Source organism: Poecile atricapillus, chromosome 2 (assembly GCF_030490865.1).
Source record: "Poecile atricapillus isolate bPoeAtr1 chromosome 2, bPoeAtr1.hap1, whole genome shotgun sequence".
Lineage (NCBI taxonomy): Eukaryota > Metazoa > Chordata > Aves > Passeriformes > Paridae > Poecile > Poecile atricapillus.
The window spans coordinates 92,727,035-92,754,034 of NC_081250.1; the positions used below are offsets into that span (position 1 = coordinate 92,727,035).

Sequence of the window (27,000 nt, forward strand, 5' to 3'; positions counted from 1 at the left end):
AGCATCAAGAAAAGCCCATATTCTGCCTTTTGTGAGTACTTAATTCCCTGGAGAAAATCAAGACTCTCTTTAATACACTGTGATGGAAATCATAATTCTGTTTTTAATGGGAACTGTCTAAACAGAATGGCAAATATGTTTTGAAACTCATCAACTATGGTATTCTCCATCTAACTGAGACATATTGGGAGGGGGGAGGAGAAGCAACATAAAAACTGTAATGAAGTATTCCTCAAATTTTCAAGGATGCAGCCAAATAGTATTGTGGTCAGAACACCTTCATGGAAGCAGAATTTTAGTTCTTTATGTATTGCTTTCTAAGGACATTATACATCCAGTTTCTTATCCTTAAATGGTGAGAAACTTGACAGATATTCCCTAAGGTAAGCAGCTTTTAAGAACATTTTGTACACTGAATTTGAGAAAGAGCCTCCCTGGGATGAGTGTGTGTAGGATAACTCCCATGCCACACTGGTTAAGAATCTTGCCTGAAACTGCACTGCTCCTGGTACTTTATTAATAAATCCATCTTGGCCTTTCATATTTTTTATCATCAGCAGCTTTCAGAGAGCTTTACTGGGCGGGTCAGAGTTATTAATCTTTTGGGCTGGACTGCAAGTTTCACTCTGTCAGGTCAAGGTTAATCAGCATTACAAGAATTATGCTAACCTAATATAAAAAATAATAAAAGAGATATTCACAAGTAACTTCTAGGAAGTGAACACTTTTCCCCTTATGGAAAGATGTCTCCTTAGTAGAGAATTTAAGTGCCAAATCCCAAAAAAATCTGAAAAGATGAAGATCTACCTTTAGCTATTTCACAATGATACAGCTGTACACAGGTTGTTCAGTAGTTCACAGCACTTTCCAGCAGCAACTGCTCTGTCAAAATCTTTGACAGCTGAGAACAGGAACTGTTTGAGTTTAATGCCTTAACTCCTGTGCTGAGAGGAAGAAAGAGTCTCTGAACTACTTCTCCAACCTTCACTGCTGAAGAAAATGTACACAGGTACTCACAAAACCAACACAGAAGACAACATAGATTACTCAGAAAGACAGTTTTAATTACTATGGCCTAAATTCTGCCTTCAGCATGAATATGTCTTCCAGGTACAAGGAAGAATATTAGACTGACCTCCTAAAAGTCATGGAACAGGAGCAAGGCTGCTGCTGGCCATGAGCAAAGCCATGGCCTGCACCAGAACATCTGCCAGGTTTGGCACTCCTGAGGAAGATAATGGTAAAAGTAAAGGACAAGATTATTGCAAGAGATTCCTGCCCTGTGTCATAGTCTCACCATGCTGGTTGCTCACCTTAATAAAGGTAGAATATGAAGTGGCAGGAAACAGAAAGTGACCAATGGAGCCGTAGCTCCATTGCCCGGTCTACACAGACACAGGCCAGTGGAGGAGATACTGCAACATCAGCCTCACTGGAACAGCCTCAGTGGTGACAAAGGTGCATAGATTTAAAAGCTAACTCTGGAGCAAGCTGAAATGATGAAGTGCTGCAAACCAAGCCTTGCAAAATGTGGGGTTTCTTTAAATCAATAATTTCTACAAGACACTTCAAATTAAACTAAATTAAATGTTGTGGGTACACAGCAGATGGCATGACAGGAGGGTATATACTGATAATACACGGAAGTGCAAAGGTGATGTTTCCTCTTATGAAAAGGTAAATGCATTCTAAGCTGATAAATTTTACTTTGTTTCCTGTATTATGCTATTTCTCCCAGGGCAGCTGACTTCAGACAGCATTTCTCTCTCAGATTTGTCCAAGCAGTGTCCTACATACCAATTGTGAAATGCCTGACAGTATAAAGAGGAATTTAAAATGTATTGGTTTAGAAGCTCAGTTGTCAACTGTTCATATTTTTTATTTATTAAAAATTTGATTGAATGTGACAGCCTGTATATAATCTTCCAATTATGTACTTTTCTGGAATGAAATGCTCTGCATATAATTTCTCAGCAAGGCAAAGAATAAGGTCAGAACAAAACATGAACACTTACTTTACTATATGGAATCTTGCTATTGTCCATCTCTTTCTTCCACAATTGGAGTAGTAAATTCCTGTACTCCTGATTGAAAGGTCCAGAGTAAGAGAGAAATCCGGTGGCCAGAAGAACATTCCCCACTAAATTAATAATTTGACTTTGAAAGTTTTTGCTGCTTGCTGTCCAACGAAGCTGTATGTAAAATATTAAAAAGAAGTTATCTTGAGCAGACACAAAATTAACACAAACATCTAACTTAAAAATTTATCTCTTTCTGTTAAGTGATTTTTCTTCAAAACAGGAGTTCCTGTTCCTGGATTCCTTTAAATCATTCTTTTCAGAAGTAGAAGTTTGGAAGTGATAGCAACCACCTGACCAAGTGGAGAAAAAGCATCTTTGCGAACAAGCTGGTCAAACTGGTAAGAGCTTTAAAGGAGGAACAAAGTGACAGGCAGAGGAGGACCAATAGTCATGTGAGGAAGTGGAGGACTAGGCTGGCAAACAAAATGTGCAGGGTGAGATAAACTGTAGAGAGCTTGTAATCAACAAAACAGGTCTAACAGAGGACCACCCTAAGGATACCCACATAAAAGTGTCCACCAGACAGAATGGGGGGGACAGCTTTCATACTGCTTATAGAACATTAATTATAAGCTGGGCACCTTTCTGAAGTGTTTCTACATGAATGTGCACAGTATGGAGAACAAAAGAGGACTCTGCATGTGGTTGTGGTGTCATGATATGATGGGGGTCATGGGAACATGGTGGAAAGTCATCCACAACTGGAGAGCTGCACCAGCTGTCTATGGGCTTGTTAGGAAGGGCAGGTTGGGAAGGTCAGAAGAGGGGTTTTCATCCATTTGAGAGAGCAGTGAAATGCATGTGCTCAGCATGGGAGCCTTGAGGATGGACAATATTCCATTTGGGAGCTTATGGGTTAGCATCAGAAGGAAGATCAACATGGGAGATGTGTCTCTCTGTCACAGACAACGTGATTAACAAGAAGAAGATGAGGGCTTTTTCAGACGGGGGTAGAAACCTTGCATCCACAGGCCTTGGTCTAAATGGGGAATTTCAACAACCCAGTATCTAATGGGGCACCACAGAAACACAAGCAATCTTGAGGTTTTAAGGAAGGAATTGACAAAATTCTCAACACAGTCAAGTGAGGATTTAAGGAGGGAAAGGCAGTTTGCTTAATGTCAAACTTGCAGATAAAGAATTGATTTGGTATATAAAATCTGGGGGTAGCCTTGGCTGTTTAGCCTTAAACACAGCGAGTGCAGGGGGAATTTGTATACATGTATCTATGTGTACAAATACATGATGGGAAGGTGTAAAGAGGAAGATGCCAGACTCTTTTTTCACTGGTACTCTGTGAAATGACAAGGGGCAATGAACACAAATTGGAAAATAAGAAATTCTAATTCAATACACAAAAAGTCATTTTATTTCAGTGACAGTGGTCAAAAACTGAAGTAGATTTAAAGGGGAAGTTGTGGAATCCTTGAAGATATTCGAAACCCAGCCAACAAATACCCTGAGCCTTGAGTAGAGGGGAAGGAGGGATGTGTATTTTGGGTTAGATGATCTTCAAAGGTCCCTTCCAATTTCAATTATTCCATGATTCTGCAATTTCATAAGTATTATTTTTTAATGTATTTAAAAATTTAAAAATAATGAACTAATATTTTTGCTTATTTCTTTCTTTACAGATTGCAGTTCCCTTACAATCAATCATGCAATCTGGATCAGGACCTACATGCTTCAAGTTTAGAAAACACACATTTAACCCAGTGTCATTTTTGCCCCATACTCCAAGTGTCATACAAAGTTTCTAATTTTTTTGTCTGAATTTTCAAAAGTAGAGTGGAATAACAGCTCTTACATGACCTCATAGCACAAGGCTTCAGAGGACCCATAATAAGACATTATAATTTCCTATTTTTGTGTTGCTTTTAAGTTTAGAAAAAATATGATAAAGCATCTAAGATTTCTGACTGATGTAATTTGAAGGAAACTATGCAAAGAAATACTGAGGTCCTAGCCTCAGAGGACAAAATGAAGTTTGAAGTAAAAACTCTCATTAATTCTGACTTTGTGTGAAATCCATGAAGGAATTAACAAGGCAAATAATAAGAGAGGAAAAAAGAGTATCCTTCTTCCTCTGAAACCCTTCAGACTGAAGCCAGAAAGATCTGCATAGGAAAGGTAAATTTCAAGCTCAGTGCATAATTTTGTAAAATTCTGTAGCCCATAATTCTGTAAAAGGCTCCAGTAGAAATCTAAGCTTCAATTGTCATTCAGGAAATTAGTCAAGCTTCAAATTTGTATCCTTGTATACTTGGTGAGAAAAAGAGAGTAATCCTTCTTATAAATATTTTAGGGCAATTATTTAGGTTAAGCCTAATTCCTCTTCTTACTAAAGCTAAAAGGAATTTGGCTCCTTGGCTTTAAATCTGAACTTTATCCTAATACAAGTCATGTGATATAACATAAATCTTCATAGAGAAGAATTAACACAAAAAATTGCTTTACTTTTTAGATACATTAACTTCAAGGAAAACTACCATTCATATAACTAAAAAAAGTTTCATGTGATATCAAGATGTCACCATGCCTTGAATTTGCTGAGCACTGCTACAATCACTATGGAGCTTTCTCAAAACTGCACACCTACTTTGTGCCGGAAACCTACACACGTGTGCTAATACCTTTTCTCCCCCAAGTCCTTCGATCAGAGCAGTGGCATTGTTCATCTTCCTTCTGCATGCCTCAGCATCATCGAGCAAGGCCTGCTTCTCCTTCATAGCAGCATCATACATGGCTTGTACTTCATCCAGTTCCTTTTGCTTCTCATCCAGCTGATTTTGTGCACTATTCAGTTCCATTTGGGCAGCTGAAAGTCTTCCTTCTTGCAAAGCTAAATTTGCCTACAGATATTTAAAAGTAAAGAGTAGTTAATACTTATTTTTTGGCAGAAGTAAATGACATTCATTTAATGGCACATACTGTACTGTGTTTGGTACTTTTAAAAATAATACATTTTAAGATGACAGAAATTTTTTGTTTTCTTTTTACTTCTGGAACAGAAGCATAGCATTAAAGTTATTTAAGGCAATCTTAAGATGTTTTAATAATATTTTCAGAATGTTCTATTGAGCACAAAATGACCAATGATTTTAAATCACAATACACTTGAAATAGCTGTATACTAGATATATGAGGCAACATATACAATGCGTTACCTTATATATATGCCTCCTGTAATACATTCACAGTGCAAAAGAAATTTTATATTGTCTTCATTAATTATTCAATAATAAAATTATAATAGAAACTACTCTTCTGCTCTCTTTTTCCATCAATTACTTCTACAACAAAAAATATAACAAATTTTCCTCCTCAGGAAAGTAAAACTCTGGAGACTTTTTTCTAGAGACATATCTCTATAAATTTGCATGATGACTTACCAGTCATTTAAATGTGGCCTCTTAACTTTTATACTCCTAACAGGGTTGAAAAAAATATTCTGTGAATTCAGAATGTATTTCCATATACATTTGCAAAGGATTAGAGCCTGACAAATTTCTTATGAAATTCACACTTACAGATAAAGGTTGCTTCCATTTACTCTGAATATTTAAAAGAGCTTGTTAAATATCATGTATCTTATTTCTGTTTTTTTCTTCTATAAGAATTATGAAGATGGAAACCAAGAATCTGTAAAATCTGTTTTATTACAAATATGCAACTTGACACTCGCATTACATCACACCAGAAGAATAGCAGTAGAAGACATCTCTCCAAAGAGGTAACTCCTAGGTAACAATATAACCATGGGTTGGGGTCTGGTCTATTTTAAAAGAGTGGTTTGTGAGCAGGGAATTAGAGAAGCACATATGTATTAATCAACAAAGTAAGTCACTAATATCTATGTACATGTATGTTGCATGCATGTGTATTGGATACAGGTAAATTCCATGTATCTGTGTCATGTATATTAGCAATCTCGGTATATGTACACAGTATATGCTAGAGAATAGCACTGTCAGTAAAATTTCATATACTGTAGCCACCTGCTATGCTGATAGATACTAGAGATAAAAAAATATTTTGGAATCCAGATGAACCAGTAAAATATCTGCCCACAAAATTACCATCATGTAAGAATGCTGAAATATTTTTACCTCACTGTTTATAAAAAAAACACATTAAAGAGCATCACCTAGAAATAAACACTGCTCAATCAGTGAGTCTTGATTAAACCCAGCTAAGCAGATTGTGGAACAATTGTTGTTATGTTTTAGTGAATCTTGGACCACTGGGCAAAGTTCCAACAGCAAAGGAGTTTTTAGGAGGTGGAGTAGTGTTACTGTGCCCTGCACTGGGGGAAAAGGTAAGATACAAGAGACAGAGATACTGCAGGGTTCCTTGTGCATCTGAAAAAGAAAGGCCTGACAACAGATGCCTTAAAAAGACAACTGCCTTAAAAAGATTCATAAGAAAAAGACAAACAGTGAGTAAACTTTACATCCCTTCAAATGCTGGACACCCCACATTCATGCAGGATAGTTTTGCCTATGGCATCCTGTGCAGAGCAGATACTGCCCATGAAGAGAAAACTTTCTCTTTTTACCATTCAAACTACCTTAAACACCTCTTATTATTCTGTCTTATTAAAGCAGATGCCTCATTTAGCCCTTTGCTGTCAGGCCTTTGTCAGATCCTAAAGGAGACCTGAATCAGCCCTCTTCTACCTCCCCCCACCACCTTCCCTACTGCAGAGCATCCTTGTATCCTTAAATTCTCTGAGGGCTAAAAATGGGAGTCAAACAATATTATGACATACTGTTTCAGTCCCAGCTGACCATTGCTAAGGTTACACAGGAAACAAGATCCTTGGAGGGTTGTGATGAACAGCCTTGGCAGAACAGCTGGAACAACAGAGAACTTACACCTGGCTATATGGATTCATATAACACTGACATTTATCACAGCAGGATATGAACTTCAATGGAAAAGGATGGGCATGTGAATTCCAAATACATATGAAAAATGATGCCTTGTAAATATGAAAAGTAGGTCTCTGTGCAGCAATAAGCTGCCCAGAAAAGTGCAAAAACAGGCTTCCCCATCCTTAAAAATTCTTAAAAGGCTATCAGCTTTGAATATGTAGGGACAACAAAGCAGTGTTTCAGAGATGAGTACAAAAAAAATTGTATTCTAACCTGAAAAAAAAAAAAAAATCCCTAAAATTATTTACACAAAACTACAGATTTTCTGGAAGATAACCTATAATAAGAAACTATTTTACAGATAATTTGAGCAGAATTCTCAGCCAATTTAAGGGTAATCATAACAAAATATAAGACATTATAATACTAGTTTGATTTACAGGCTTCTTGATCATAGGTGATGAGCACAGGTTGGTTGCATGAGACTGACAGCCAACATACCATGATGACCAACCTATGTGATTTCTGAAGGCAGAAAGACTACTTGTTTCAGATGATACTTTAAAATCATCACTATTCACTTTCTCCCTGTTTTTTTACCCCAAACTCAAGTTTTCAAAATTTCATGGGTACAAACACTGATTTTGTATTGACATCACTGGCAGGTTGGCTGGCAGCCTCCCGTATAGAGCTCTGCCATGAAAGCAGGAGGCAAGTTCTGCTGCCAAAGAGAATCTTCTGCACAAGAAGACTATTACAGCTGCAATCAGCTCCATACAAACATCTCCAGCCAATATTAGGCAGGAAGGAAATATGTTTCCCAGCCACTGAGAACCACTGTGGCCTTTCTAATTTTAGTGGCATTGCTCTGTGAACAAGCTTCACATCCTTCATTTCATCCCTCTGAATTACGCAGCAAAGCAAGGATACACAATTTGTTCCAGATGGATGCAGTGTGAAAGCCTGAATAAATGGATTTTATGCAGATGAATTGCGAGGATTTAAGACATGAGGTCTGCGCTCCTGGAGAAGTGATGCTATGCTGGAACATGCCTGGGCTTGTGTCAGAACAGCAGCTTCAGCCTTTCCTTGCCTTTGGCATTGTGGGAACCAGACAGACAATCTTCTCAACACCAGTTCCAGCCAGTGCTGCTACCTGCTCTCTGCATCTGTCTGTGTGGGGCAGGTACGGAGACAGCACCTGCGCCAACAAGGGCCACAGCCTAAAGAGCTAAGCAGCTGTTTTGTCTTCTTCCAAGCTGCCCTCAGAGAGGACTTCATAGCAGGTGTTGAGATGTTCCTGCCCCTTTTCAGATTTTTGCATTCCACACAAAAACAGAACAAATACATGATTACAGTCACAGCTATACTCTTAAATGTAACATGCACAGGGCCTTTCTCTGGTACTGAGGTTAACCAGCATAAAAACCTCACATTAAACTCCCCCAGACTCTAAAACAGTATGACTGCCTTGTGGGAATGGCTCTTGGATCAGGCTAGAACCTGAAAGGTGCCCAGAGACTACTGAAAAATGCTGTTTAGCCAAGACCAAATCCACACTGGAGATAATTCTAACAATTTACCAGTGTAAATGATCACTTTCCAGGGCCTAGAAAAATTCACTAGTACTATTTAATTTATAAGTATTGACATAGACATTAAGTTTCTTACTGAATTATTTCAAACTCAATTTTGCAAAGTACCGAGTATATCTGACCTTGATCCAAGGGAGCAGTTCAATAAAAATGACTTCTCCAACAAAAAAAAAGCCCCACACATATAATGCTATTCCTGCTGTTGCATAGAATGCCAAGATCAACTCCAAATCACTCTGAAGTGCAACTTCTGCTCAGAAAATTTAGGAAATGTTACTAGGAGAATCCCATTAAAAAAAATACTCCAAAACTATTGAGTTCACTACAGGTAAGGATGATTTGGAGCTGTCCTAGCACTTCCCTTCTCATGGAATTTCAGCTTTCAAAGTCCATTGTTCTTACAGTGTTCTTACAGCACTCAGTGATGCTGGACTAGGCCAGAAGGCTTCTTGCACTTGGGCTCTGTGACTCTGCTGCTGATCTTCTGGAGATGTACTAAGTGCTCATCTTGGCCTTTTGCTTCAGTCCTGCTCTGGGCACGTGGCATCTGATTGAAAACTCTTAATGGAAATGTAGTCTCAAAACTGCCCCTGTCCCAGATTACTGCAGATTTTTCCTATAGACGCTCAGTTGTTTTTGGAGCAACTTTCCCAGAGACTCAATATCATGATACACTTGTAACCACCATTACTTAGGGAAAGATTGTAAAAAAGGCAATGACATACACAGATCTTGCAGACTTTCCAAAGACAGTGTTTTTACCTCCCCAATACAAATTTTAAAAAAATACATACATTTATACATGCACATATGCATACACATATACATATGTACACATGCAAACAGATCCATGCAAGACTGACATTAATAAAATCTTGGCCTCACTTTCTTTGCTATCACTGACCATTCTTTGGGATTAAAAAAACCTTCGAAAGCTCAGAAATCATATCCCTTGTCTACTTCTCACAGTCTGTACTATCTAGTGAAAGACTTTCCATATTTTCTGTTCAGTTACATGTCCTGACCTCACTCTGTTTTGTGAGGTGATCTAATCCTCCCCTTTACCCCCACAAAGTATATGCTTTCCTTCCACAGTTATTGTGGGCCTTGAATTCAGACATGCATGCTTGTTTTCCTGCCCAGTGGGCATCACCTTGTCAAGGACACGCTTATTTAAATGGACAACTATCAAATTTCAACACTCCTTCACTATTACCTCTTCTTCAGGTGCAAGATTTCCTTTCATTGCCTGATATGGTTTTTAGTTCAGCATGGAGAAAAATGAAAGTAGAAAAGGCAATAAAGTCTCATACTTAAAACTGAGTTTGACTGGGACAATACTCAATATAAAAAAAAATTTATAAACTGTAAACAAACTTCACTTGATCACCATAAGAACCTAAGGAGAACTTAATGAAAGTCATTGGAGACATCCTTAAGGGAAATTGTACTCCTATACACAGTATTTTAATTGGAGGCTAACAGTATCACAGCAAAAGTCAGGGCTTCTCCATTCTGCTCTCATATTCTTCAAATAATGGATAAGGAGCAGATGGTGTTTCAAAATTCTCAGGTTAATACAGCAGACTAGTTTACTGGGGAGCAATCTGGGGAGGAACGGTTCATCCTCGTGCTGAAGGTTTACAGGAAAATCTAACGAATGACCCTTGGGTTGCAGGTCATTTATCTAAAGAATGCCACTATCCATTCCTAGGAATTGGGTAATTTTTGCACACTGTACTTACTAAAATATAAGTCGCTATTAATTACTTTTCACAGATTGTCATATTTAAGATAAATGAGGCAATGAGTTTCACTTAAGACGCAATTTAAAAATATATTGAATCCATTTTGCAGGTGTTGAAGGGGATTTATATCCTAAAACAGCAGTTAGGATAAAGCAGCTTGATTAATTCATTCAGTAAACCTGCTTTTAGCACTGGATGGATTAGCCTGGGTTAGCACTTTATGTCGTTTAATTGTACATTTATTTTCAATTATTTTCTTAGCATCACTCCACTGCTTCCTGCAATATCTCCTGCATAGTTTAAACACTTCCTCCTTCCCTCTGTCATCTTCAGTTTTTAAAATATTTGTGACTGTCGCTATACCTAACAATAGGCACAACTTTGCCAAGATATGCATGTTTCATTTTTTATCAGCTACAGTGTGAGAAGAATGCAAATGCTTTAACACAAAGCTAAATTTATATGTAATCTTAAATCATATATATTCAAATAAAAACTACAAGAGCATGTTTGCAACTTTAAGGGTTGCATTTGCATATAAAGCCACTATTTCCCCCAGGTCTTACTCCCTTTTATAGCTCTCAACAGTAACATTTCAAATTCTGTTTTCATTAGTGAACATCCCATTATTTGAAAAGGAAATAGTTACTTATATATCACAAAAATATAGCATTCTCTTGAGTTACTTGAATAAAAAAAAATATGCTTTAAACATATTTGAATCAGATCTGTCTAGGTATGCTGAAAGATTGTGCCAAGAGTTTTGACTGTACCATTGATACAGTGGTTTATTCAATAGCAAACCAAACACGAGTGCAGTGGAAGCATAACGGATTGGATGTATTCCTTCAGAAAAGAGCCATGAAACTCACTGTGGGATCAATGACTATAAATCATTACATAAATATGCAAAGTCCCTTTTTTTCAGTATGGTCATAAATGGAACATTTCCAAGACAATAAAGCTATCTGTAGGAATGCACACAAGGCTGGCTGATCCCTTTCTACTTCAGTCCAATGCTTCAACAGAATTCCACACCTCGCAACTACTTTCTTTATTACATATGTACACTACCATGTAGTAGCTTGAAACTCCAAAATTTTTTTAGGAAGATGAATTACAGCTAAGTTCCTTAAAGAATGCTTCTGTGCCAAGACTGGTCTCTACTCTCCTCTTCCAGATTCTACCATGACCACAATGAGTAGGTTCCTTCCCAGGCCAGTAGGACTGAGGAGTTTTCTTGAATCCATAGTGCCTGGCATCCACTCTGAGAACAGAGAAGGTATCATTATCTCCCACGTACAGCTAGACTGACTCATACTGTGTTCACACAAGTAACAAGGTAGTTGTGTGTAAGGGGAAAAAGTTTCCAGGACATATTAAACCTCTGTGTGCTTGATTTAACAGCCAGGTGTGAAGAAATAAGAATCTCTTTTTTAGCCAAAATAATATGACTTTTTTTTTCCACTTGACCATATTAATCTCTCAAAAAAAACCAAAAACAAATTATCAATACAAAATACCTTAAGAGGAAGAACTTCTTTATTAATTCCGTAGAAGTAAGCCATTGCTTGTGTCCATGAGCAAAGGCCTGCTACATTTCCACACACTTTTTTAGCAGTCTCAAGATTATAATCCTCCATATCCAAATAAGGCTCTAAAAGCTCCACAGTTTCTTCTGTAATTGAATCCTAGTCAATGGAAAGGAAAAATTATTTTTTAAAATGGGTTTTTGAATAAGGTCTGCTTCACATAAATATTTTTATTTTAAAACCTAGGGGTGTCACTTCTTACAGAATAAATCAACAAAGCAACACGGTTGCCTTTCACTCTTATAAAGTAGTTTTTATATTTTATATTTTTTATATTAGTAGTTTTTGTGAACTCTTGAAAATAACTCTTACTTCCGTTGCAACAGATTGACTTGAGTTGGCATTTAATATCCCTATTTGACACATAAGATTTCCGTAGCTCCATGACAATTTAAGCTGTTCTATGTTACTGCTGCTAAAACACTGCATCTTCTTCCCTTTCCCCCTCAACCAGATGTCCTCGCCCCATTTTTAATACCCTCACCAATGCTTAGTGATCTAATTTGGAAACTGACAGAAATATGTCAGAAATCTACTGATTAAGTTTCTTCTGTTTAACTCCATAAACAGGCTCACCGTGGCATCAGACAGTGTGAACACAACTGAAGGAACCAAACATGCAGCTTTCAGAAGGAAAAGGGTGAAACTGCAAGGCACAGTCTTCACTGAAGCTAACCCTTTTCCTTAACCATAAAAGAAATTTCTTTCAGCTGTTATTCTAACCCCAGTTTTATTTCCCCCCTTTCACAATCTGCTGAGAACATGAAAAGCCAGATCTTTGATGATGGTGGTTAATCTATAATTATGTAAGTGTCAGAAGAAAATGGAATTCATCTCCTCAAGCAAGGCAGAAAGTAGAAGAGCTTATACAGGCTAAAAATGACTGCTTAACAATAGACATCTTATGAATCTTCCCCTTTTTTGGCAATGTATTAATGCCTTTCTTTTAATGCATCTAAAAATCATCCACCATTCATACTGCCAAGCAATTTACCCTTTTCTTGTTTTTCTGCACAGCAAAAAGGACTGCCTTGTACTTATAAGATCCTTAGCTACTCTAATAAAAAAAGATATTCTCTATATTACTCCCCAGATCAGCCATGGTGATGTTTTCATTATGATCATTTACTAAAATATAAAATAGTGCTGGACAAAAATTTTGACTTTTTTATTCTCCTACTCAAAATAATGAGCTAACAAGCTGCCAAAGGTGAAGCAAAGATTAATCAGCAGTGACCTAAATCGCTGCTGAAAAGCTTGGAAAATGTAATGTTTTTCCTTTTAAGTAATTAATTTTGAACTCAATGAACTTCTTCATCCACTGATTTTCATTGCCTAAAAAATATTAGGAAAGAACAAAAATCTCACAAACAAGTAAGCTGCATAGTCTACTCAGAGCTCCAGACACAATGAGATTTCTTGTCATGTATACCCAAAATGAGAAATGGGACAGGAGGACAGCATGTGAAGGACTCATCAGGGAGTGAAGTAGTATTCTGAAACCCACATTCATTGGTATCACTTCCTGCAAGAACTCGGGCCCACAGAAATTGTTCTGACTCATCTAAATTAAATGTGCTGCCAACTACCAGCAGGAATGTATACACTACTAATAAGTGCCAAAACTGGAAGTCTCATTATACAGAAGCTTGAGTAAGGAGCGCATAATTAGTCCTTGCTATCTTAAAACTAATTTTCTCTTTCTGTTTAGTGAAGATAGCACTTGGAAAAGTGACCAGAGTGAGAGCCCCAGGAAAAAAACTGTCCACAGAGGCAGTGCAAGTTTCCACAATATGGCTCTCTGGGAGAAATGGCTCCTGGGGATAGTGAAAATGATCTTCACAATTAAAACACTCCAGTAGCTTAGAAAAGACATCAGCAAAATACACAGCTAAGTAGGTTAAAACATCAGTGTACAAATGAAAGTATGTTCTGCAACATTGCAGAAAAGCCAGTTTTTGCTGAAATCTGCTTGGTCTCTTGGATTATAAAGTTGGGCTATGATTCTGCCATTTCATATTCTTCCCTAGGTCTTTTTCTGGATATGTGACAACTTTCTTCTCTTCCCTATAGAGAATTTTCCTTTGTCTCACAGCTCAGTGAACCTTGTTGCAAAACTTTCTGTCCTGACAGAAATAAAAACCTATTCACTTTTATTTTTCTTACAGTTGATAGTAATATTAATCTTCATTTCACTATTTTTCTAGTGAAAGAACCCCAAAAGTTCCCAAATCATTTCATTACCTTTCCTGCTCACTTTTTTGTTATTTCCTGCTAGCTTCCTAGCAAATTGGAGACAGACAGGCAAACAGGCCCGGTAGCACTGGAGAAGGTGAGCCATTTGAAAAACCAAGAGTGGGCCCTTTTAAGGCAAATTCCTACTTGGGAGTAGGAACTAATTGAATAAGATAACACTAAGCTCCTCAAGATTTGGTCTAGAGCTTTGGATACTTCTGTCTGCTAGAAACCACTGTATGGCCCAGGAGAACAATTACTGAGATAATGAACCATGAAAATGAAGAAGTATAGTCACAAAGCATCTGCAACTATAGATAGACAAAACTGTTTCAAACTGCCTTTGATGGTAGAAGACACTTTCATACGAACTCTGAAGATAATTATTGAAGCAGTAGTGCCCCTACTAATTACTTACCTTCTGAAAAGTAAGCAACATGCTGAGAAATCCTGAATTGTTCATTAGTTTCTGAGCCTCAGTCCACGATGGTTTCACACCTGGGTGGTCATGATCTAGTGTCACTGAGTCTACTTTCCTTTGGAATAAAAGCAGCACACAGTCCATGATCCGCATTATCAGGTGAGGAGGTTTACCCAGTTTGCGAACAGTTGCAATGTCAGAAGGTTTTATTGTCTGAAAAATTGTAGAAGAAAATAGTCCATTTATTTAAGGAGTCACTTGATTACAAAGAATTATGTTCTTTTGGGAAGACTGTATATGTAATGCAACTGCTGCAGGTTTGCAGGTCACTCAGAAGCAGTACTGCAGAAAGTCCTTAAAGGTAGTCCTACTCTGTGATTGCTTTATTACCTGACAGTAGAGTACTTCCCATCTTACCTCTTCCCCTTTTCAGTTTTCAGGGTTTTTTCTACAAGGAGTTACAGGCCAGTGCTGTTCTTTCAATCCTCTTTCCCCTCTGTCCCCCACATTAGAAGTACAAGCCATATTACTGCACATAAAAATAATTAACTACATACATGTTCAGAATGTATTTGCTTCTGACCTGCAGTGCTGCCTTAGCTTCTTCCAGGGCAGGTCTTGCAGCTTCAAGCTTCTCTTCTGCTGCTGATTTATCAATGGCAATGTCATCCACAATAGCCTGAGCCTTGTCTTTTACCGTTTGTACCTGCATTTTTACTTTTTCTGCAGCATGGGCTTTCAGAGTTACTTCCAATAAAACTTCATCAGCTTTTTTTGAAGCTAAAGCCAAATCTTTCTCCTTCATAACCAGCTCTTTGGAGAGCTGATTTACAGAAACCTCAGCTTCCATCAGTTTTTCAAGACCTGTGGTGGACAAACTCAATTTTAGCAACAGGAAGACCTGTGGACAGAGTAACCTCACCAAAGCAATGTGGATATTTAAAATAAGTCACTCAGATTAATACTTAGGAACCCCAGGGAGTGATCCTATTAGTTAAACACCAAAATTAAGCAATGGATTTTTTATTATTTTTTTAATGCATAAAAGCCTTCAGAATCTGTCACTTGATCACTTGATCACTCATTTATATTCTTATATATGAGAAGAGACTAAATATTAAACACACACACAACAAAAAACATTGTGGCAAATTACACTCTTAACAATTGTGTGTGAAATTCCTGAAATCCATGAGAACATAAAAAGTGCTAGGCTGCACTCTGTACAAATCAAAGAAGAGGAACCTGGCAATGAAAGTGAAGACACAAGGAGAGTAGGCTGAGCTTCTAAATTCAACATTACATGAAGGTCCAGATGAGATGGGGGTAAAATCTACAGATTCCTGAGCACTGCAATGCTCCAATAATTTGAACAAATTACGATAAAATCTCTTAAGTATAAACATCCTCATATATAAATGCATGCATCTAAGTGCATCATATATATCTTTCCAATTCAAAAAACCCTATATTTGTTCTTCCATACAGCCAGCCACTCTTTACCTTTGGACATATGTGTACATAGGTCTGGTCTCCAACTGTCAGTGGTGGGAGAGAAAGCAGTTTAAGTTCACATTCACTTCAAAACAGCATTCAGTTTAGGAGACTGTTTAATTGCTTACCATGTATGACCATGTGCAGGGCAACAATTTTCAAATTTTACCTTTGGCATATACCTGTTTCTTTACAAAATTCTTCAGAGGGACTGGATGTGAGCATTTAATTACCTTTTCTCAGATTTACTCTTGGCATGCTTACACGTGAAAACTAGGAACTCAGTAGTTTTTTTGAAATACATGTCAAAGCAGGAGTTTCAGGCATTTAACTGCTAACTAATACTATTTCCATTTCCCAAAGTTCTCTTTAATCTGCACATTCATAAAGCTCATTGAAACAAAACCTCTGCATATTTTTTAATCACACACAATACAGAAGAAAATATATCAGCCTGCTTCCAAATGAACACAAGCTCACAATCTACATCCATGATTTTACATCCTTTTCTTTAGATTCTTCTCACCCTTTTAAAACAAAGAAAGAAACAAAAATCAAGAAGCTTTTACAGTACCTGTTCTCATGCGTTCAGACAAACTCCCAAGACTGGCAAACTTCTCTTTGTAAATAGCTTTGTAGCCTCCAATGAAGGACAGATAAGATTTTGGTGTCACAAAAGTTCGTCTCCTATATCGTTCAAAGTATTCATCACATTTTTCAGCTACAATATCTTGAATTGTTCCCATGGTGTTAACAACACTCTGCTTCACTTCATCTGTACACTCAATATGGTAAGAAGCTAAAAAATGCTGTGCAACTGCTACAAGGGCATCTTTAGGCCAATGCTGGAACCAGTCCATGGTACAGCCTGAAATCAGACCTGGAAATTTGAGTGCACGAGTTCTGAATTTTTCCCCAACAGGAGAAAAACAAAGAACCACATGGAGGTTATTCCGAACTCGAGCAAGAAAGTAATTAAAAATATTTTCCCCAGTGAGACTAAGCCTTGGGTACTCTTTCTTCATTGCTGGAATCAGGTCTTGTGTGATTTCACCTATTTCATCTCGTGCAAAAAGATTTGAGACTTCACCTGAAGCCAAAACATTGTTCATGTACTCAAGAAAAGATTCATCTCTGACTTCATTATCAGTGAATATAAAGACAACACCTTTTCCTTTTTGCCCAGCAGTGAGGTACAACGTTTTCAGATCATCCAAAAGGTTGTTGGTGGCATATGTTCTGGAATAGGAAAGGGTTAAGGAAAGAGAGAACAAGAATTACAGATCATCTTAGGAGGTATGTATCATCTGGATCAGCTTCCTTACGGCAAGAAAAAAAATCTAGATTAGAAATTTATATCATAGGTCCTGGTTACATTTTTTAGGTTTCTTTTTCTTAAACATTTTCCCAAAGTGAATGATCAGTAATATAAATCATGTGAAATGAGATGAAGTAAATAAAATAATGTGCTGGGAAAAAGTATGGTGAGAGCAGTACTGTATCTAAGGCAATTATGATGCTGTTTTGTATCCCCATGGTTTGTAGACGTAAATTCTTTATTGGAAATAGGCTAATACAGTTGGATTAAGTTGTCAAGTAGGTTCTGATATCTATAACTATTACGCAAATACAGCTGGATTATCTTCTGAAGATATTGAGAGCAGGTTAGAGGAAATCATTAAGAGACATGAGAGAATTAAACTGAGGGGTTTATTGTGTTATATGGTTTAAAACTAGAATAAAGCCCCAGATATGATGTTTGAACATTATCACTTGGGCTGATAAGCTCTTCTGCAAATGGAGATCATGCCTGGTTCTGTTGTTATGCGTCTTATAGCTGGTGTCCAGAGTAAGTAAGATTCAGTTCAAGACCATACAAATTCAACTACACATTTCAGATTGTGCAATATAAAATGAAGTAATGTTAATAAAATGGCAGATTTTGTCCCTAGCCAAGTAAAGCTGAAATTAGAAACTTCTTTTCTCTGTAACCAATCTCTTATTTCCAAGAATCTCTTCAAGGTCGTAATAATTCATGCAATAAACACACAAACCATTCTTCATATATAAATATGCCACACAGGAAGTGTCCCAATTGTCTTTCAGCTCCATTTAATTTCTGCTCTATAAATACCTGTAAAGCAAGCACTAAAACAATCCAACTCTTCAGTTTGTGTGTGTCAGCTATAGTTATTACAGTGATTTGTGGTATTCTGATAGGAACATAAGAATTTCTCTACTGAGTCAGAATAGCAGTGTATCTGGTTCAATAATCTAACATTAGTTATGGCAAATGATACTTAGAACATGAGCCAGCATCCACTCTTCACTGCTAATTTCATTCTTCCTCCATCCATATTCCTTGCCATTATGATATTTGCCTAATTAATCTTGGAAATCTAGGAATTCCATTCTATCACGTTAGGTTTTTTCTTTCCCTCCTTATTTTTGTTCTCAGTGTTCCTTTCTTCTGCTTCTGGGACACAGGAAGAGATTGTGATGTCTGTCTTTATCTTTCCTTTCATCAGAAACCTCATAACATTATTCATAAACCTGATATGTCTCTCTAAAGAATATTCCTCAGCATTTTAAATAGTTTGCAAAGGAGAATAAACTGCTGGTCTTCATTGCTTACCCCTGTAAACTCTATGTCAAAAGAGACACTGAAGGAAGGCAATAGCTACTCCATTTCACCTCAAATTTCTATAAATTACAGAATTCCAGCACTACAAAATATAAAGTCATTGACAGAAATTGTCATAATGCAGTCTGGCTACATAAGACCAGAAATGTAGTTTACAATGAGGGATAAAATGTTTGAGAGGTTTGCATTGCTTTAAGTTGATTGTGAGGAGTTCATTTTTATGGCAAATTAAGAAGCAAATGTCCATTTACACTGCATTGTGTTACCTTGTTAAAGTAATCTGAAAGCTCTCATATCCAGCAATGTATGATGCTAATCTGGTCAGACTCTGTTTTCCAGATCCACCCACACCCACCAACAGTGCATTTCCTTGTGGAGTACGAATAATCCGTGATATTTTAATCAAATGGATGATTGCATCCTGTGTATTGAGAGAAAACGGGAAGAAGAGATGCAAAAATGATGCATTGTATAATCACCTAGAAGCATGTCACCAGGCAACTTCTTCCCAGCAGCTAGATGGCTTCCCTGGAGCCTGTGCCAAAGGCTCAGTCCTGTACTCATCAAAATCAACAGGAGACTTCTCCCTGACTTCAGTAAGCAGCAGGGCTAGCCCAAGAGAAATGCCCTTATATCAAGCTTGTATGAAGCAATGTCATATGTGCAGTTTGTCATCAGCAGAGCTGAGGGCATGCCCCTTAGGGGACAGAAGGAAAAGCAGAAAGAACTCCTCTAGCCTTTTAGCTGACCTATTTAGAAACTCTCTACACAGACTGACAAAAGTAAAATACTAGTGCACTGTAGGCATTTCTTCTTTGACTGCTGTAGTTATCTTGGGAAGAGAATTAATCTGAAATGCCCTGAAATTCAATCAAACCACCCAATCTAAGGTTGAAGAAAGCATTCTGGTCACCAAGGTCAAAGGTCACCAAGACCTTTGACAAGGAGGTGACTTTCAGGAAAGCAAGATGATATTCACAGTGTGCACTGTATAAAAAACCTAGTTGTTCTGAGCTATCTCCAAAACAATGTGATAGAACCACACAAGATCTATGTATCACTAAGTGCAAAAGACCAGGCACTTTCTGTATTAATACAATTACAAGCAGTAATACCTTGAAAAATACTAAATCCATCTTTGATCCTCTGACAGTTTCATTGTACTGTTGCATGAACATCTGCAATCTTTCAGCCAAGTAATCCAAAGATGGGATAGGCTCATAAATTTTAGGAGCCTTCAACTCTGCATCATCAGGTTCATCTCCAGCAGCCTCTGGGACATCACGCAAGAAATCCACAAAGTATAATTCTGTGCATTTATGTCCAAACAGATTTTGACCATGTTCCTCAGAAATAATCTACAACAATATATTAAAGATTGCTTTAGTAATGAAATGTGCCATTGGCCTCTTTCTGTGGCAAATACTAAAATATTATTTCCTTACCTTCCTCATCATATCTTCAAACCAGTCTTTATCGCTTTGGCTGATGAACCTGTCTGCAATAACACGTCGGCACTCATGTTGGAATAAGGCTACCAAAACACTGATGCTCTGGCAGACATCAGAAGTAACTGTAAGTATTCCTTGCCAAATACGACTGAGGTCTCGTAAATTGAAGATGTAATGAAATTTAGCTGGAGTTGGTAACATCTACAAAATAATGTCATGAACTATATTCAAATAACTGCTAAATTAAAATTAAAATAAAAATAAAAAAAATCTGCTAAATTGAATGTTGAATTCAATTGAATTGAATTCCACTAAATTCTACTAAAGTAAACGTGGATATTTTCACAAACTTCAGTCCTGCGTTAAAGGAGACATACATGCTTGGCATTTAAGAGGCAACTGTAAAATGAAGAAATGACAGTAGCAACAACCAGCTCTTTAATTTTACATAGGTTTCATTTGAGTTTCTTTGAATGTTTTGAGTCCCAGGAACATGCACTGAAGGGTAGGCGAGACAGGTAAGTTAATGATGGCACTGAAGACCACAGTAAAACTGTCAGTATTGCCTGCCCTGTGGCATTGCTCCTGCCCTTTCTTCCAGAGGGAAGGGAAGGGAAGGGAAGGGAAGGGAAGGGAAGGGAAGGGAAGGGAAGGGAAGGGAAGGGAAGGGAAGGGAAGGGAAGGGAAGGGAAGGGAAGGGAAGGGAAGGGAAGGGAAGGGAAGGGAAGGGAAGGGAAGGGAAGGGAAGGGAAGGGAAGGGAAGGGAAGGGAAGGGAAGGGAAGGGAAGGGAAGGGAAGGGAAGGGAAGGGAAGGGAAGGGAAGGGAAGGGAAGGGAAGGGAAGGGAAGGGAAGGGAAGGGAAGGGAAGGGAAGGGAAGGGAAGGGAAGGGAAGGGAAGGGAAGGGAAGGGAAGGGAAGGGAAGGGAAGGGAAGGGAAGGGAAGGGAAGGGAAGGGAAGGGAAGGGAAGGGAAGGGAAGGGAAGGGATTTGAGAAAACAGTATTTCGAAAAATATTTACAACCTACCAAAAGCTACATTTTCTCTAGGAAATGGAGTTAATTAGTAGTAATAAGTGCCAATTCTGTTGAATATATTGGTCAATAGTGAATAGTCAATAGTTTCACTAGAAGTTCCTCTATTTCTCTGTGTAGATGAAATATAGGTCTACAGTGAGTTGTTTGTGAAATTCTGACCAGTCTTTTCTGGACAGCAATTTAACAAATCCCTGTCTTTCCACCACTCTGCTCCACTTTTCTCAGAAGAAGAAAAATTTTGACACACATTTCTATGATGTAGTTTTGTACTTTTCAAATTTCATTCAGTACCTAATATTTTTTGTCTCTTTCAAAGCAAAATTTGCCCAGGAATTGCAATCAAATATTTTTAACAGTCTGTTTGAAAAGAAAAAAGTAAATATTTATAGATTACTAAATACCAGATTTTATTTGTTTTTTAACTGATTCCCTCTCTGCCAAATTTGACTTCTTTCCTAAAATTCAGATCTCTAAAGTTTCTCACAATCCCAAACAGCTTTACAGAAGATTCCTATCTAATTTTTAACTTCCGCTTCCCTGTGGTCTTAGCATTTTCTCAACTGGAAGATCTCTCAACCTTCCTATCACCAATGCTTATTATATTACATGTATATAATGTGATGCTTATATCAGCTACAGAAGACACTGCATGTGATTAGGATTTTCATCACTGAAAAAATTTGGTGCTGAGGGCAACCAATTCAGAACAGAGGCATCAGCCAGCAGTTACACCCATAGGTCACAGCTTCACAAAATGAACTACAAGTGCACACGACATACAAAACGCCTGGGTCAGATGTTTCAAGGGCTTGCTAGATGCAATCTTACCTTTGCTTTTGTCATTTGCCAAACCTTTCGACTTGTAGATACTAATGCTGAAGCCAATTTACATACTTCTGCAGGGAAATGTCGTTGTTCACAGAAATAGCCTTCAGCTATTGTTTGAAATATCTTATCAATAGAGGAAGTAGAAGGCAGTGTGCAGTTGAAGATGGTGAACTGGCGTTTCAGGCGTTGTGGGATGTCATTCCGACCTCCCCCAGGGTGAATCATAGCAGCTACAAATTGGATGTCAACCACACTCGTGAATTCCCCTGGCTTCTCCAAACTGTAGAAACCTTTCTGTTCCATCAGCTGTCTTACAATCTCATTGGTGATCTAAATATAGCCAAAAACAAAAAGAAAAGGAATGGAGGAATTCAGTGTTTCAAGGTTGTCAACATGCAACACAGCAACCAAGAACTCAGATGCAGTGCATTGGCTGCTTGTAACCTTCATGTGCTACGTAGTTGTAGACATGAAGTCAGACATCCAACTGAATCTACATAATTTCAATTTAAGACAGTTTATTCAATTTTCAATCCAGACTATACCTTCAGATTGACACAAGTGCTCAGATAGTGACAAAGAATGGTTATTTAGCACAATGTGTGGTCACACGTCCACTTGCACTGAGTGGCAATGAGTACGGAGCTCAGGGAAAGCAGGGAAATTGCTTTTTCTCAGCAGAATTTTATTTTTTATTTAAGTTATATTTTCAGACCTATATTTCATTATAGGTTTATAAGTATTCTTTCATCAATACCTCAAGACAGCTTGCTAATCTTTAACGTCAACTGTGATCATAGAATTGTTTAGGTTGGAAAGGATCATTTTATCATTGAGTCTAACCATTAAACTGGTACTGCCAAATCGACCACTAAGCCATGTCCCCAGGTGCCACATTACACCTCTCTTAAATACCTCCAGGGATGGTGATGCCACCACTTCTCTGGGCAATCTGTTCCACCACCTTTGGTGAAGAAATTTTTCCCTAATATCCTGTCTAAACCTTCCCTGGTACACATTAAAGCCATTTCCCCTTCTCCTGTCAATGCTGATCTCACTACAACCTCTTTTCATGTAGTTGCAGAGAGCAATAGGATCTCCTCTGAGCTTTCTTTACTAAAGGCTCAACAACCCCAGTTTCTTCATAAGTCTTGTTCTTTAGGCTCACCACCAGCTTAGATTTCACATAGTAGTAACTGCAATGTAAAGTCAAGAGCAGATCAGAGGAAAATTTCTGTTTCTTGGATTTGCATGCTTCCTTTCCCAGACTGGTTCTCAGGACTGCTAGTTTGGAAACTTTACTAGCTTTGTATGCAACCAAACCAAAAGGCTTAAATACTACAATGGTTGCACCAAGTGGCTTGACACTGTCCTTGATCCTTTGGGACTGACAGCATATTAGTCACGTCAAAAACTGGCATGGGGAAATTGTTTTTAGTAAACATTGTATTTAGAAATTGTTTAGTAAACATTTACTATGATTTAGTAAATCATAGTAAACATGTTTGTTCTAATCCATATTATGATACCTTTTTTCTAACCTGTTCCATTTTTTTCAACCCAAAGATCAGTATTTCCATCAGCAACACTGGTAAGACCACCAACTCCCAAATGTTAACATTTTCCTTTTACCTGATCACCCCATTCATTAATCAGAGGCATGTTGATGTCATCAATAAAAACAGTCATTCTCTTCCCTGCTGGAGGACCGTGTGTAGCGCCCATTCTTTTGCCTATGTAACTTTCTATGCTTCTTTGGAACATATGTGGCAGAGTTGCAGAGGAAAAGTTTAGGCATTTGGTCAAGTGAACATCGGGATCATACTTGCTTGTGTAATTCTGCAAGATAAACCACTTTTAAAAGTGCATAAATAACTCCAGGTGAATTAAGACAAAAAGGAGACACAGATGCTCAGCAGCCCTGCAAAAATCTCATTCCTGGTACTAAATTCAAAGCCTCGAAACACAGTTTGTTTAAGATAAATACACCATCTGCAACTTGAAATTCAAGCAAACTGTCAGTTAATGTTTTGCATAAAATTTTTAAGTATTAAAATTTATGAGCTCTTAATAGACTTCACTAAGTATTACAACAAGTAGATGTATGTCAACTCAAGATGCAAATAAAATTTGCTTTAGCAATTGTCAGGATTTTTCTAAATTTAACCTGTTAGTGATGATCCATTACAGCAGACCGCAAGGAACAAGAGAAAAACCAAATCTATTTTCATGTGTACACTACAAAACCAAAACTCTTAAAACAAAAGCAGTGTAAAGGAATGGCAGTGTAAAATTAAAACCAGCTACATCACACTTAATGATAGCTATCTTCTCTTAATGAAGAAAGTAATCCTTGAATTTTATGAATATGTACAATTCCCACACCTGCTGAGGATGCCCCAAAGCAACAAAGTTCCACTTTTCATATTTAGTAAGGTTTTCTAATAAAAATATGTAACCCTGGATTCACACCAAGGGATATATGTAGAGAGAGAGAGAGAGACAGCATAGAAAATATTTTGTTTAGAAGTCCTGGAGCTTAGAAATAACACTAAAAATTCTATATTTCCAACATAATTTCTTTTTATATATTTGATTCTTCTGCAATGATGACAAAGTTGAATATCATTTAAATTCTGTATAAGAGGGTTGACTAGAAATGTTCCCATTTTGGTACCTCAGAAAAATAAATTTTTATCATTGCTGATGAAGAGGTCTAAGAACTCCAGTGGGACATACACTCTGTGTGACAACAGAAAGGAAGATACAGCTAGGACACCTCAAAACATTTTGGTGAATGTTTTTATTTTGTTGATACAGTGATATCAGTTTAAGAAAAGGTTCCCTTCAGAAATAGGTTTTTTCAGACCTCACATAAATGACAACCTACACATGCAATGTATATGCAACAGTCCTGTCTATGGTATGTACTCTTCACAGCTGAGGGGTTGGTGCAGGTCAGTGCTCAGATCTCTTCTCAGGGCTCCAGCAATTTGTACAAAGCTCATGTGCCAGGTGCAGGTGCCCAGGTGCTGGCAGTGGTGCTGTGGGGCAGCCCCTGGCAAGAGGAGGACAGGGCTTTCCCTGACACAGACAGTTCCAGCCACTTTCAGCAGACCCACTGAAGACACTCAGTCTGTGTCAGAAAGGGCAAAACTGCCTGGCAGTTGAGAGAAAAGTGAAAAAAAAGTGAGAAAATCAGCCCTGCAGGCACCTAAGTGTGAGCAGTAAGAATGGCAGGAGGCTCCAGCCCAGACTCCCCTGCAGCTTGTGCTGCAGACCATGGTGAAGCAGGTTGTCCCCCGCATTCCATGGAGGTTCACAGTGCAACAGAGATCAACCTACAGCCCATGGAGGACCTCATGCTGGAGCAGATGGATGCCCAAAGGAGGGTGTGTCCCCATGGGAAACCCAGGCTGGAGCTCCTGGCAGGACCTGCAGACCCATGGAAAGAGAAGCCCACACTAGAGCAGGTTTGCTGGCAGGACTTGTTCTCATGAAGAACCCATGGTGGAATAGCTCATGAAGAACTGTATCCCATGTGGCAGGAGGGAGCAACATGAGGAGTAGGAGGGACAGGCAGAGTGGAGCCGTTATGGACTGACCACAGCCCCCATTTCCCATCCCTCTGCACTGCTGGCCAGGGAGGAGGTAGAGGACTCAGGGATGAAGGACTAAAGGTGAGCTGAGAAGAAGAGAGAGGTGAGAAGAGGGTGTTTTCAGTATTTGTTTTTCACCATGCAATTCTATTTTTAATTAGAAATAAATTTTAAACGTGTTCCCCAATTCAAATGTTTTTCCCATGGCAGTAATTGGTGAGTTGAGGATCTCCCTGTCTTTACCTCAACCCTTGTGCTGTTGAGAACGGGGAGGCAATCAGCTGGGTAAGGGTCTTGCAGCTGGCTGAGGACAAAAAACTGCAACTATGAATTCTCAACCATTTAAAAAACACATTTTGTGTTTTATTCATTATGCCATTTCAGAATGTTCTCATGGTAACAGTAATATTACACAGTACAGAAATGAGAATTATCTTTGAAAAAGAAGAGGGTATTGAATAGGATTACTTTTATTAGTTAAACTGTCAGAGAATTTTCAAATGTCCTTTACCAATTTAATATTAGTTTTTGAATTCTTTTGCAATCTGTGAATTAATAGTACAGAGAATAAAGGTCTTAAATTAACATTCCATTTTAAGTTCTTTATTTTGATTCATACTGATTCTTTATTCAACATTGAAGATTATTCAGATTAATTGAGATTACTACCTGAAGTGTTCTGTATTATGACTCTTTTACTTTTTCATTAAATCAACTGTTTATATCTGGAAGTTTCCACAAGGTGTAGTAAAACAAAATTCTACAGAAGATGAAAGCAGAAGGGGAACAGTTATGAAGGCAGTTAACACTCACTCCTAACCTTACGTGAGATCAAATATCTGCTGGCATTATGCTCCCCTGTGTAAGGCACATACCCTGCTCTATAGCACAGACTCAGTGTAAGCAACTACCAAGAATCAGTTCCAAATATTTTTAGGGACAGGAATGGCAGCTCAGCAAGGTTGCCAGTATTTGGACAAAATCCAGTATGCAGAATATCAAGACCACCACCCAGACCCCGCCTCTTCACTTTGCTAAAATAGTTCTCCAGCTGGTGCCAGGAACAGAAGCTGACATTACACCTGTTGGCATCGACAGCTAGGCTGAAAAAACAGTATTAATGACTGCTGGCATGGGTACAACTCGCTCTCCATCAGGGCTCAGAGAGCACATGGCCAGGGCACACAAAATGGCTCCAGATTTTAAGAAAGCCAAAGGTCAATTTAGGCCAGTGTTTTTCAGCTATTTTCCAATTCAAGACCTCTGCAAATCCTCCAGTGGAGGTACAGATGCCTGTATAACCAACTCAACTGTCCCAACAGTAGATGAGTTTTATTTAGCTACCTCTCGTTGATCAAAGAATCCACACATTCCCCTGCAAAACGCAGAAACCCTGCTGTT

At 38.1% G+C, this 27,000-nt stretch overlaps 1 protein-coding gene across 1 annotated transcript in view; it reads right to left on the reverse strand.

Annotated features, from left to right (window-relative positions):
- LOC131575534 (dynein axonemal heavy chain 5-like) overlaps nucleotides 1-27,000 on the reverse strand; it is a 149,094-nt gene that overhangs the window by 45,812 nt on the left and 76,282 nt on the right. The window contains exons 51-61 of the mRNA XM_058831122.1: nucleotides 23,633-23,839; nucleotides 22,001-22,330; nucleotides 20,133-20,339; nucleotides 19,803-20,045; nucleotides 18,954-19,108; nucleotides 16,618-17,282; nucleotides 15,133-15,413; nucleotides 14,547-14,762; nucleotides 11,825-11,992; nucleotides 4,715-4,933; nucleotides 2,016-2,192 (exon numbers count right to left, since the gene is read on the reverse strand). Of these exons, the coding sequence (XP_058687105.1) occupies nucleotides 2,016-2,192; nucleotides 4,715-4,933; nucleotides 11,825-11,992; nucleotides 14,547-14,762; nucleotides 15,133-15,413; nucleotides 16,618-17,282; nucleotides 18,954-19,108; nucleotides 19,803-20,045; nucleotides 20,133-20,339; nucleotides 22,001-22,330; nucleotides 23,633-23,839 (2,868 nt within the window). The remainder of the gene's footprint in view (nucleotides 1-2,015; nucleotides 2,193-4,714; nucleotides 4,934-11,824; nucleotides 11,993-14,546; nucleotides 14,763-15,132; nucleotides 15,414-16,617; nucleotides 17,283-18,953; nucleotides 19,109-19,802; nucleotides 20,046-20,132; nucleotides 20,340-22,000; nucleotides 22,331-23,632; nucleotides 23,840-27,000) is intronic.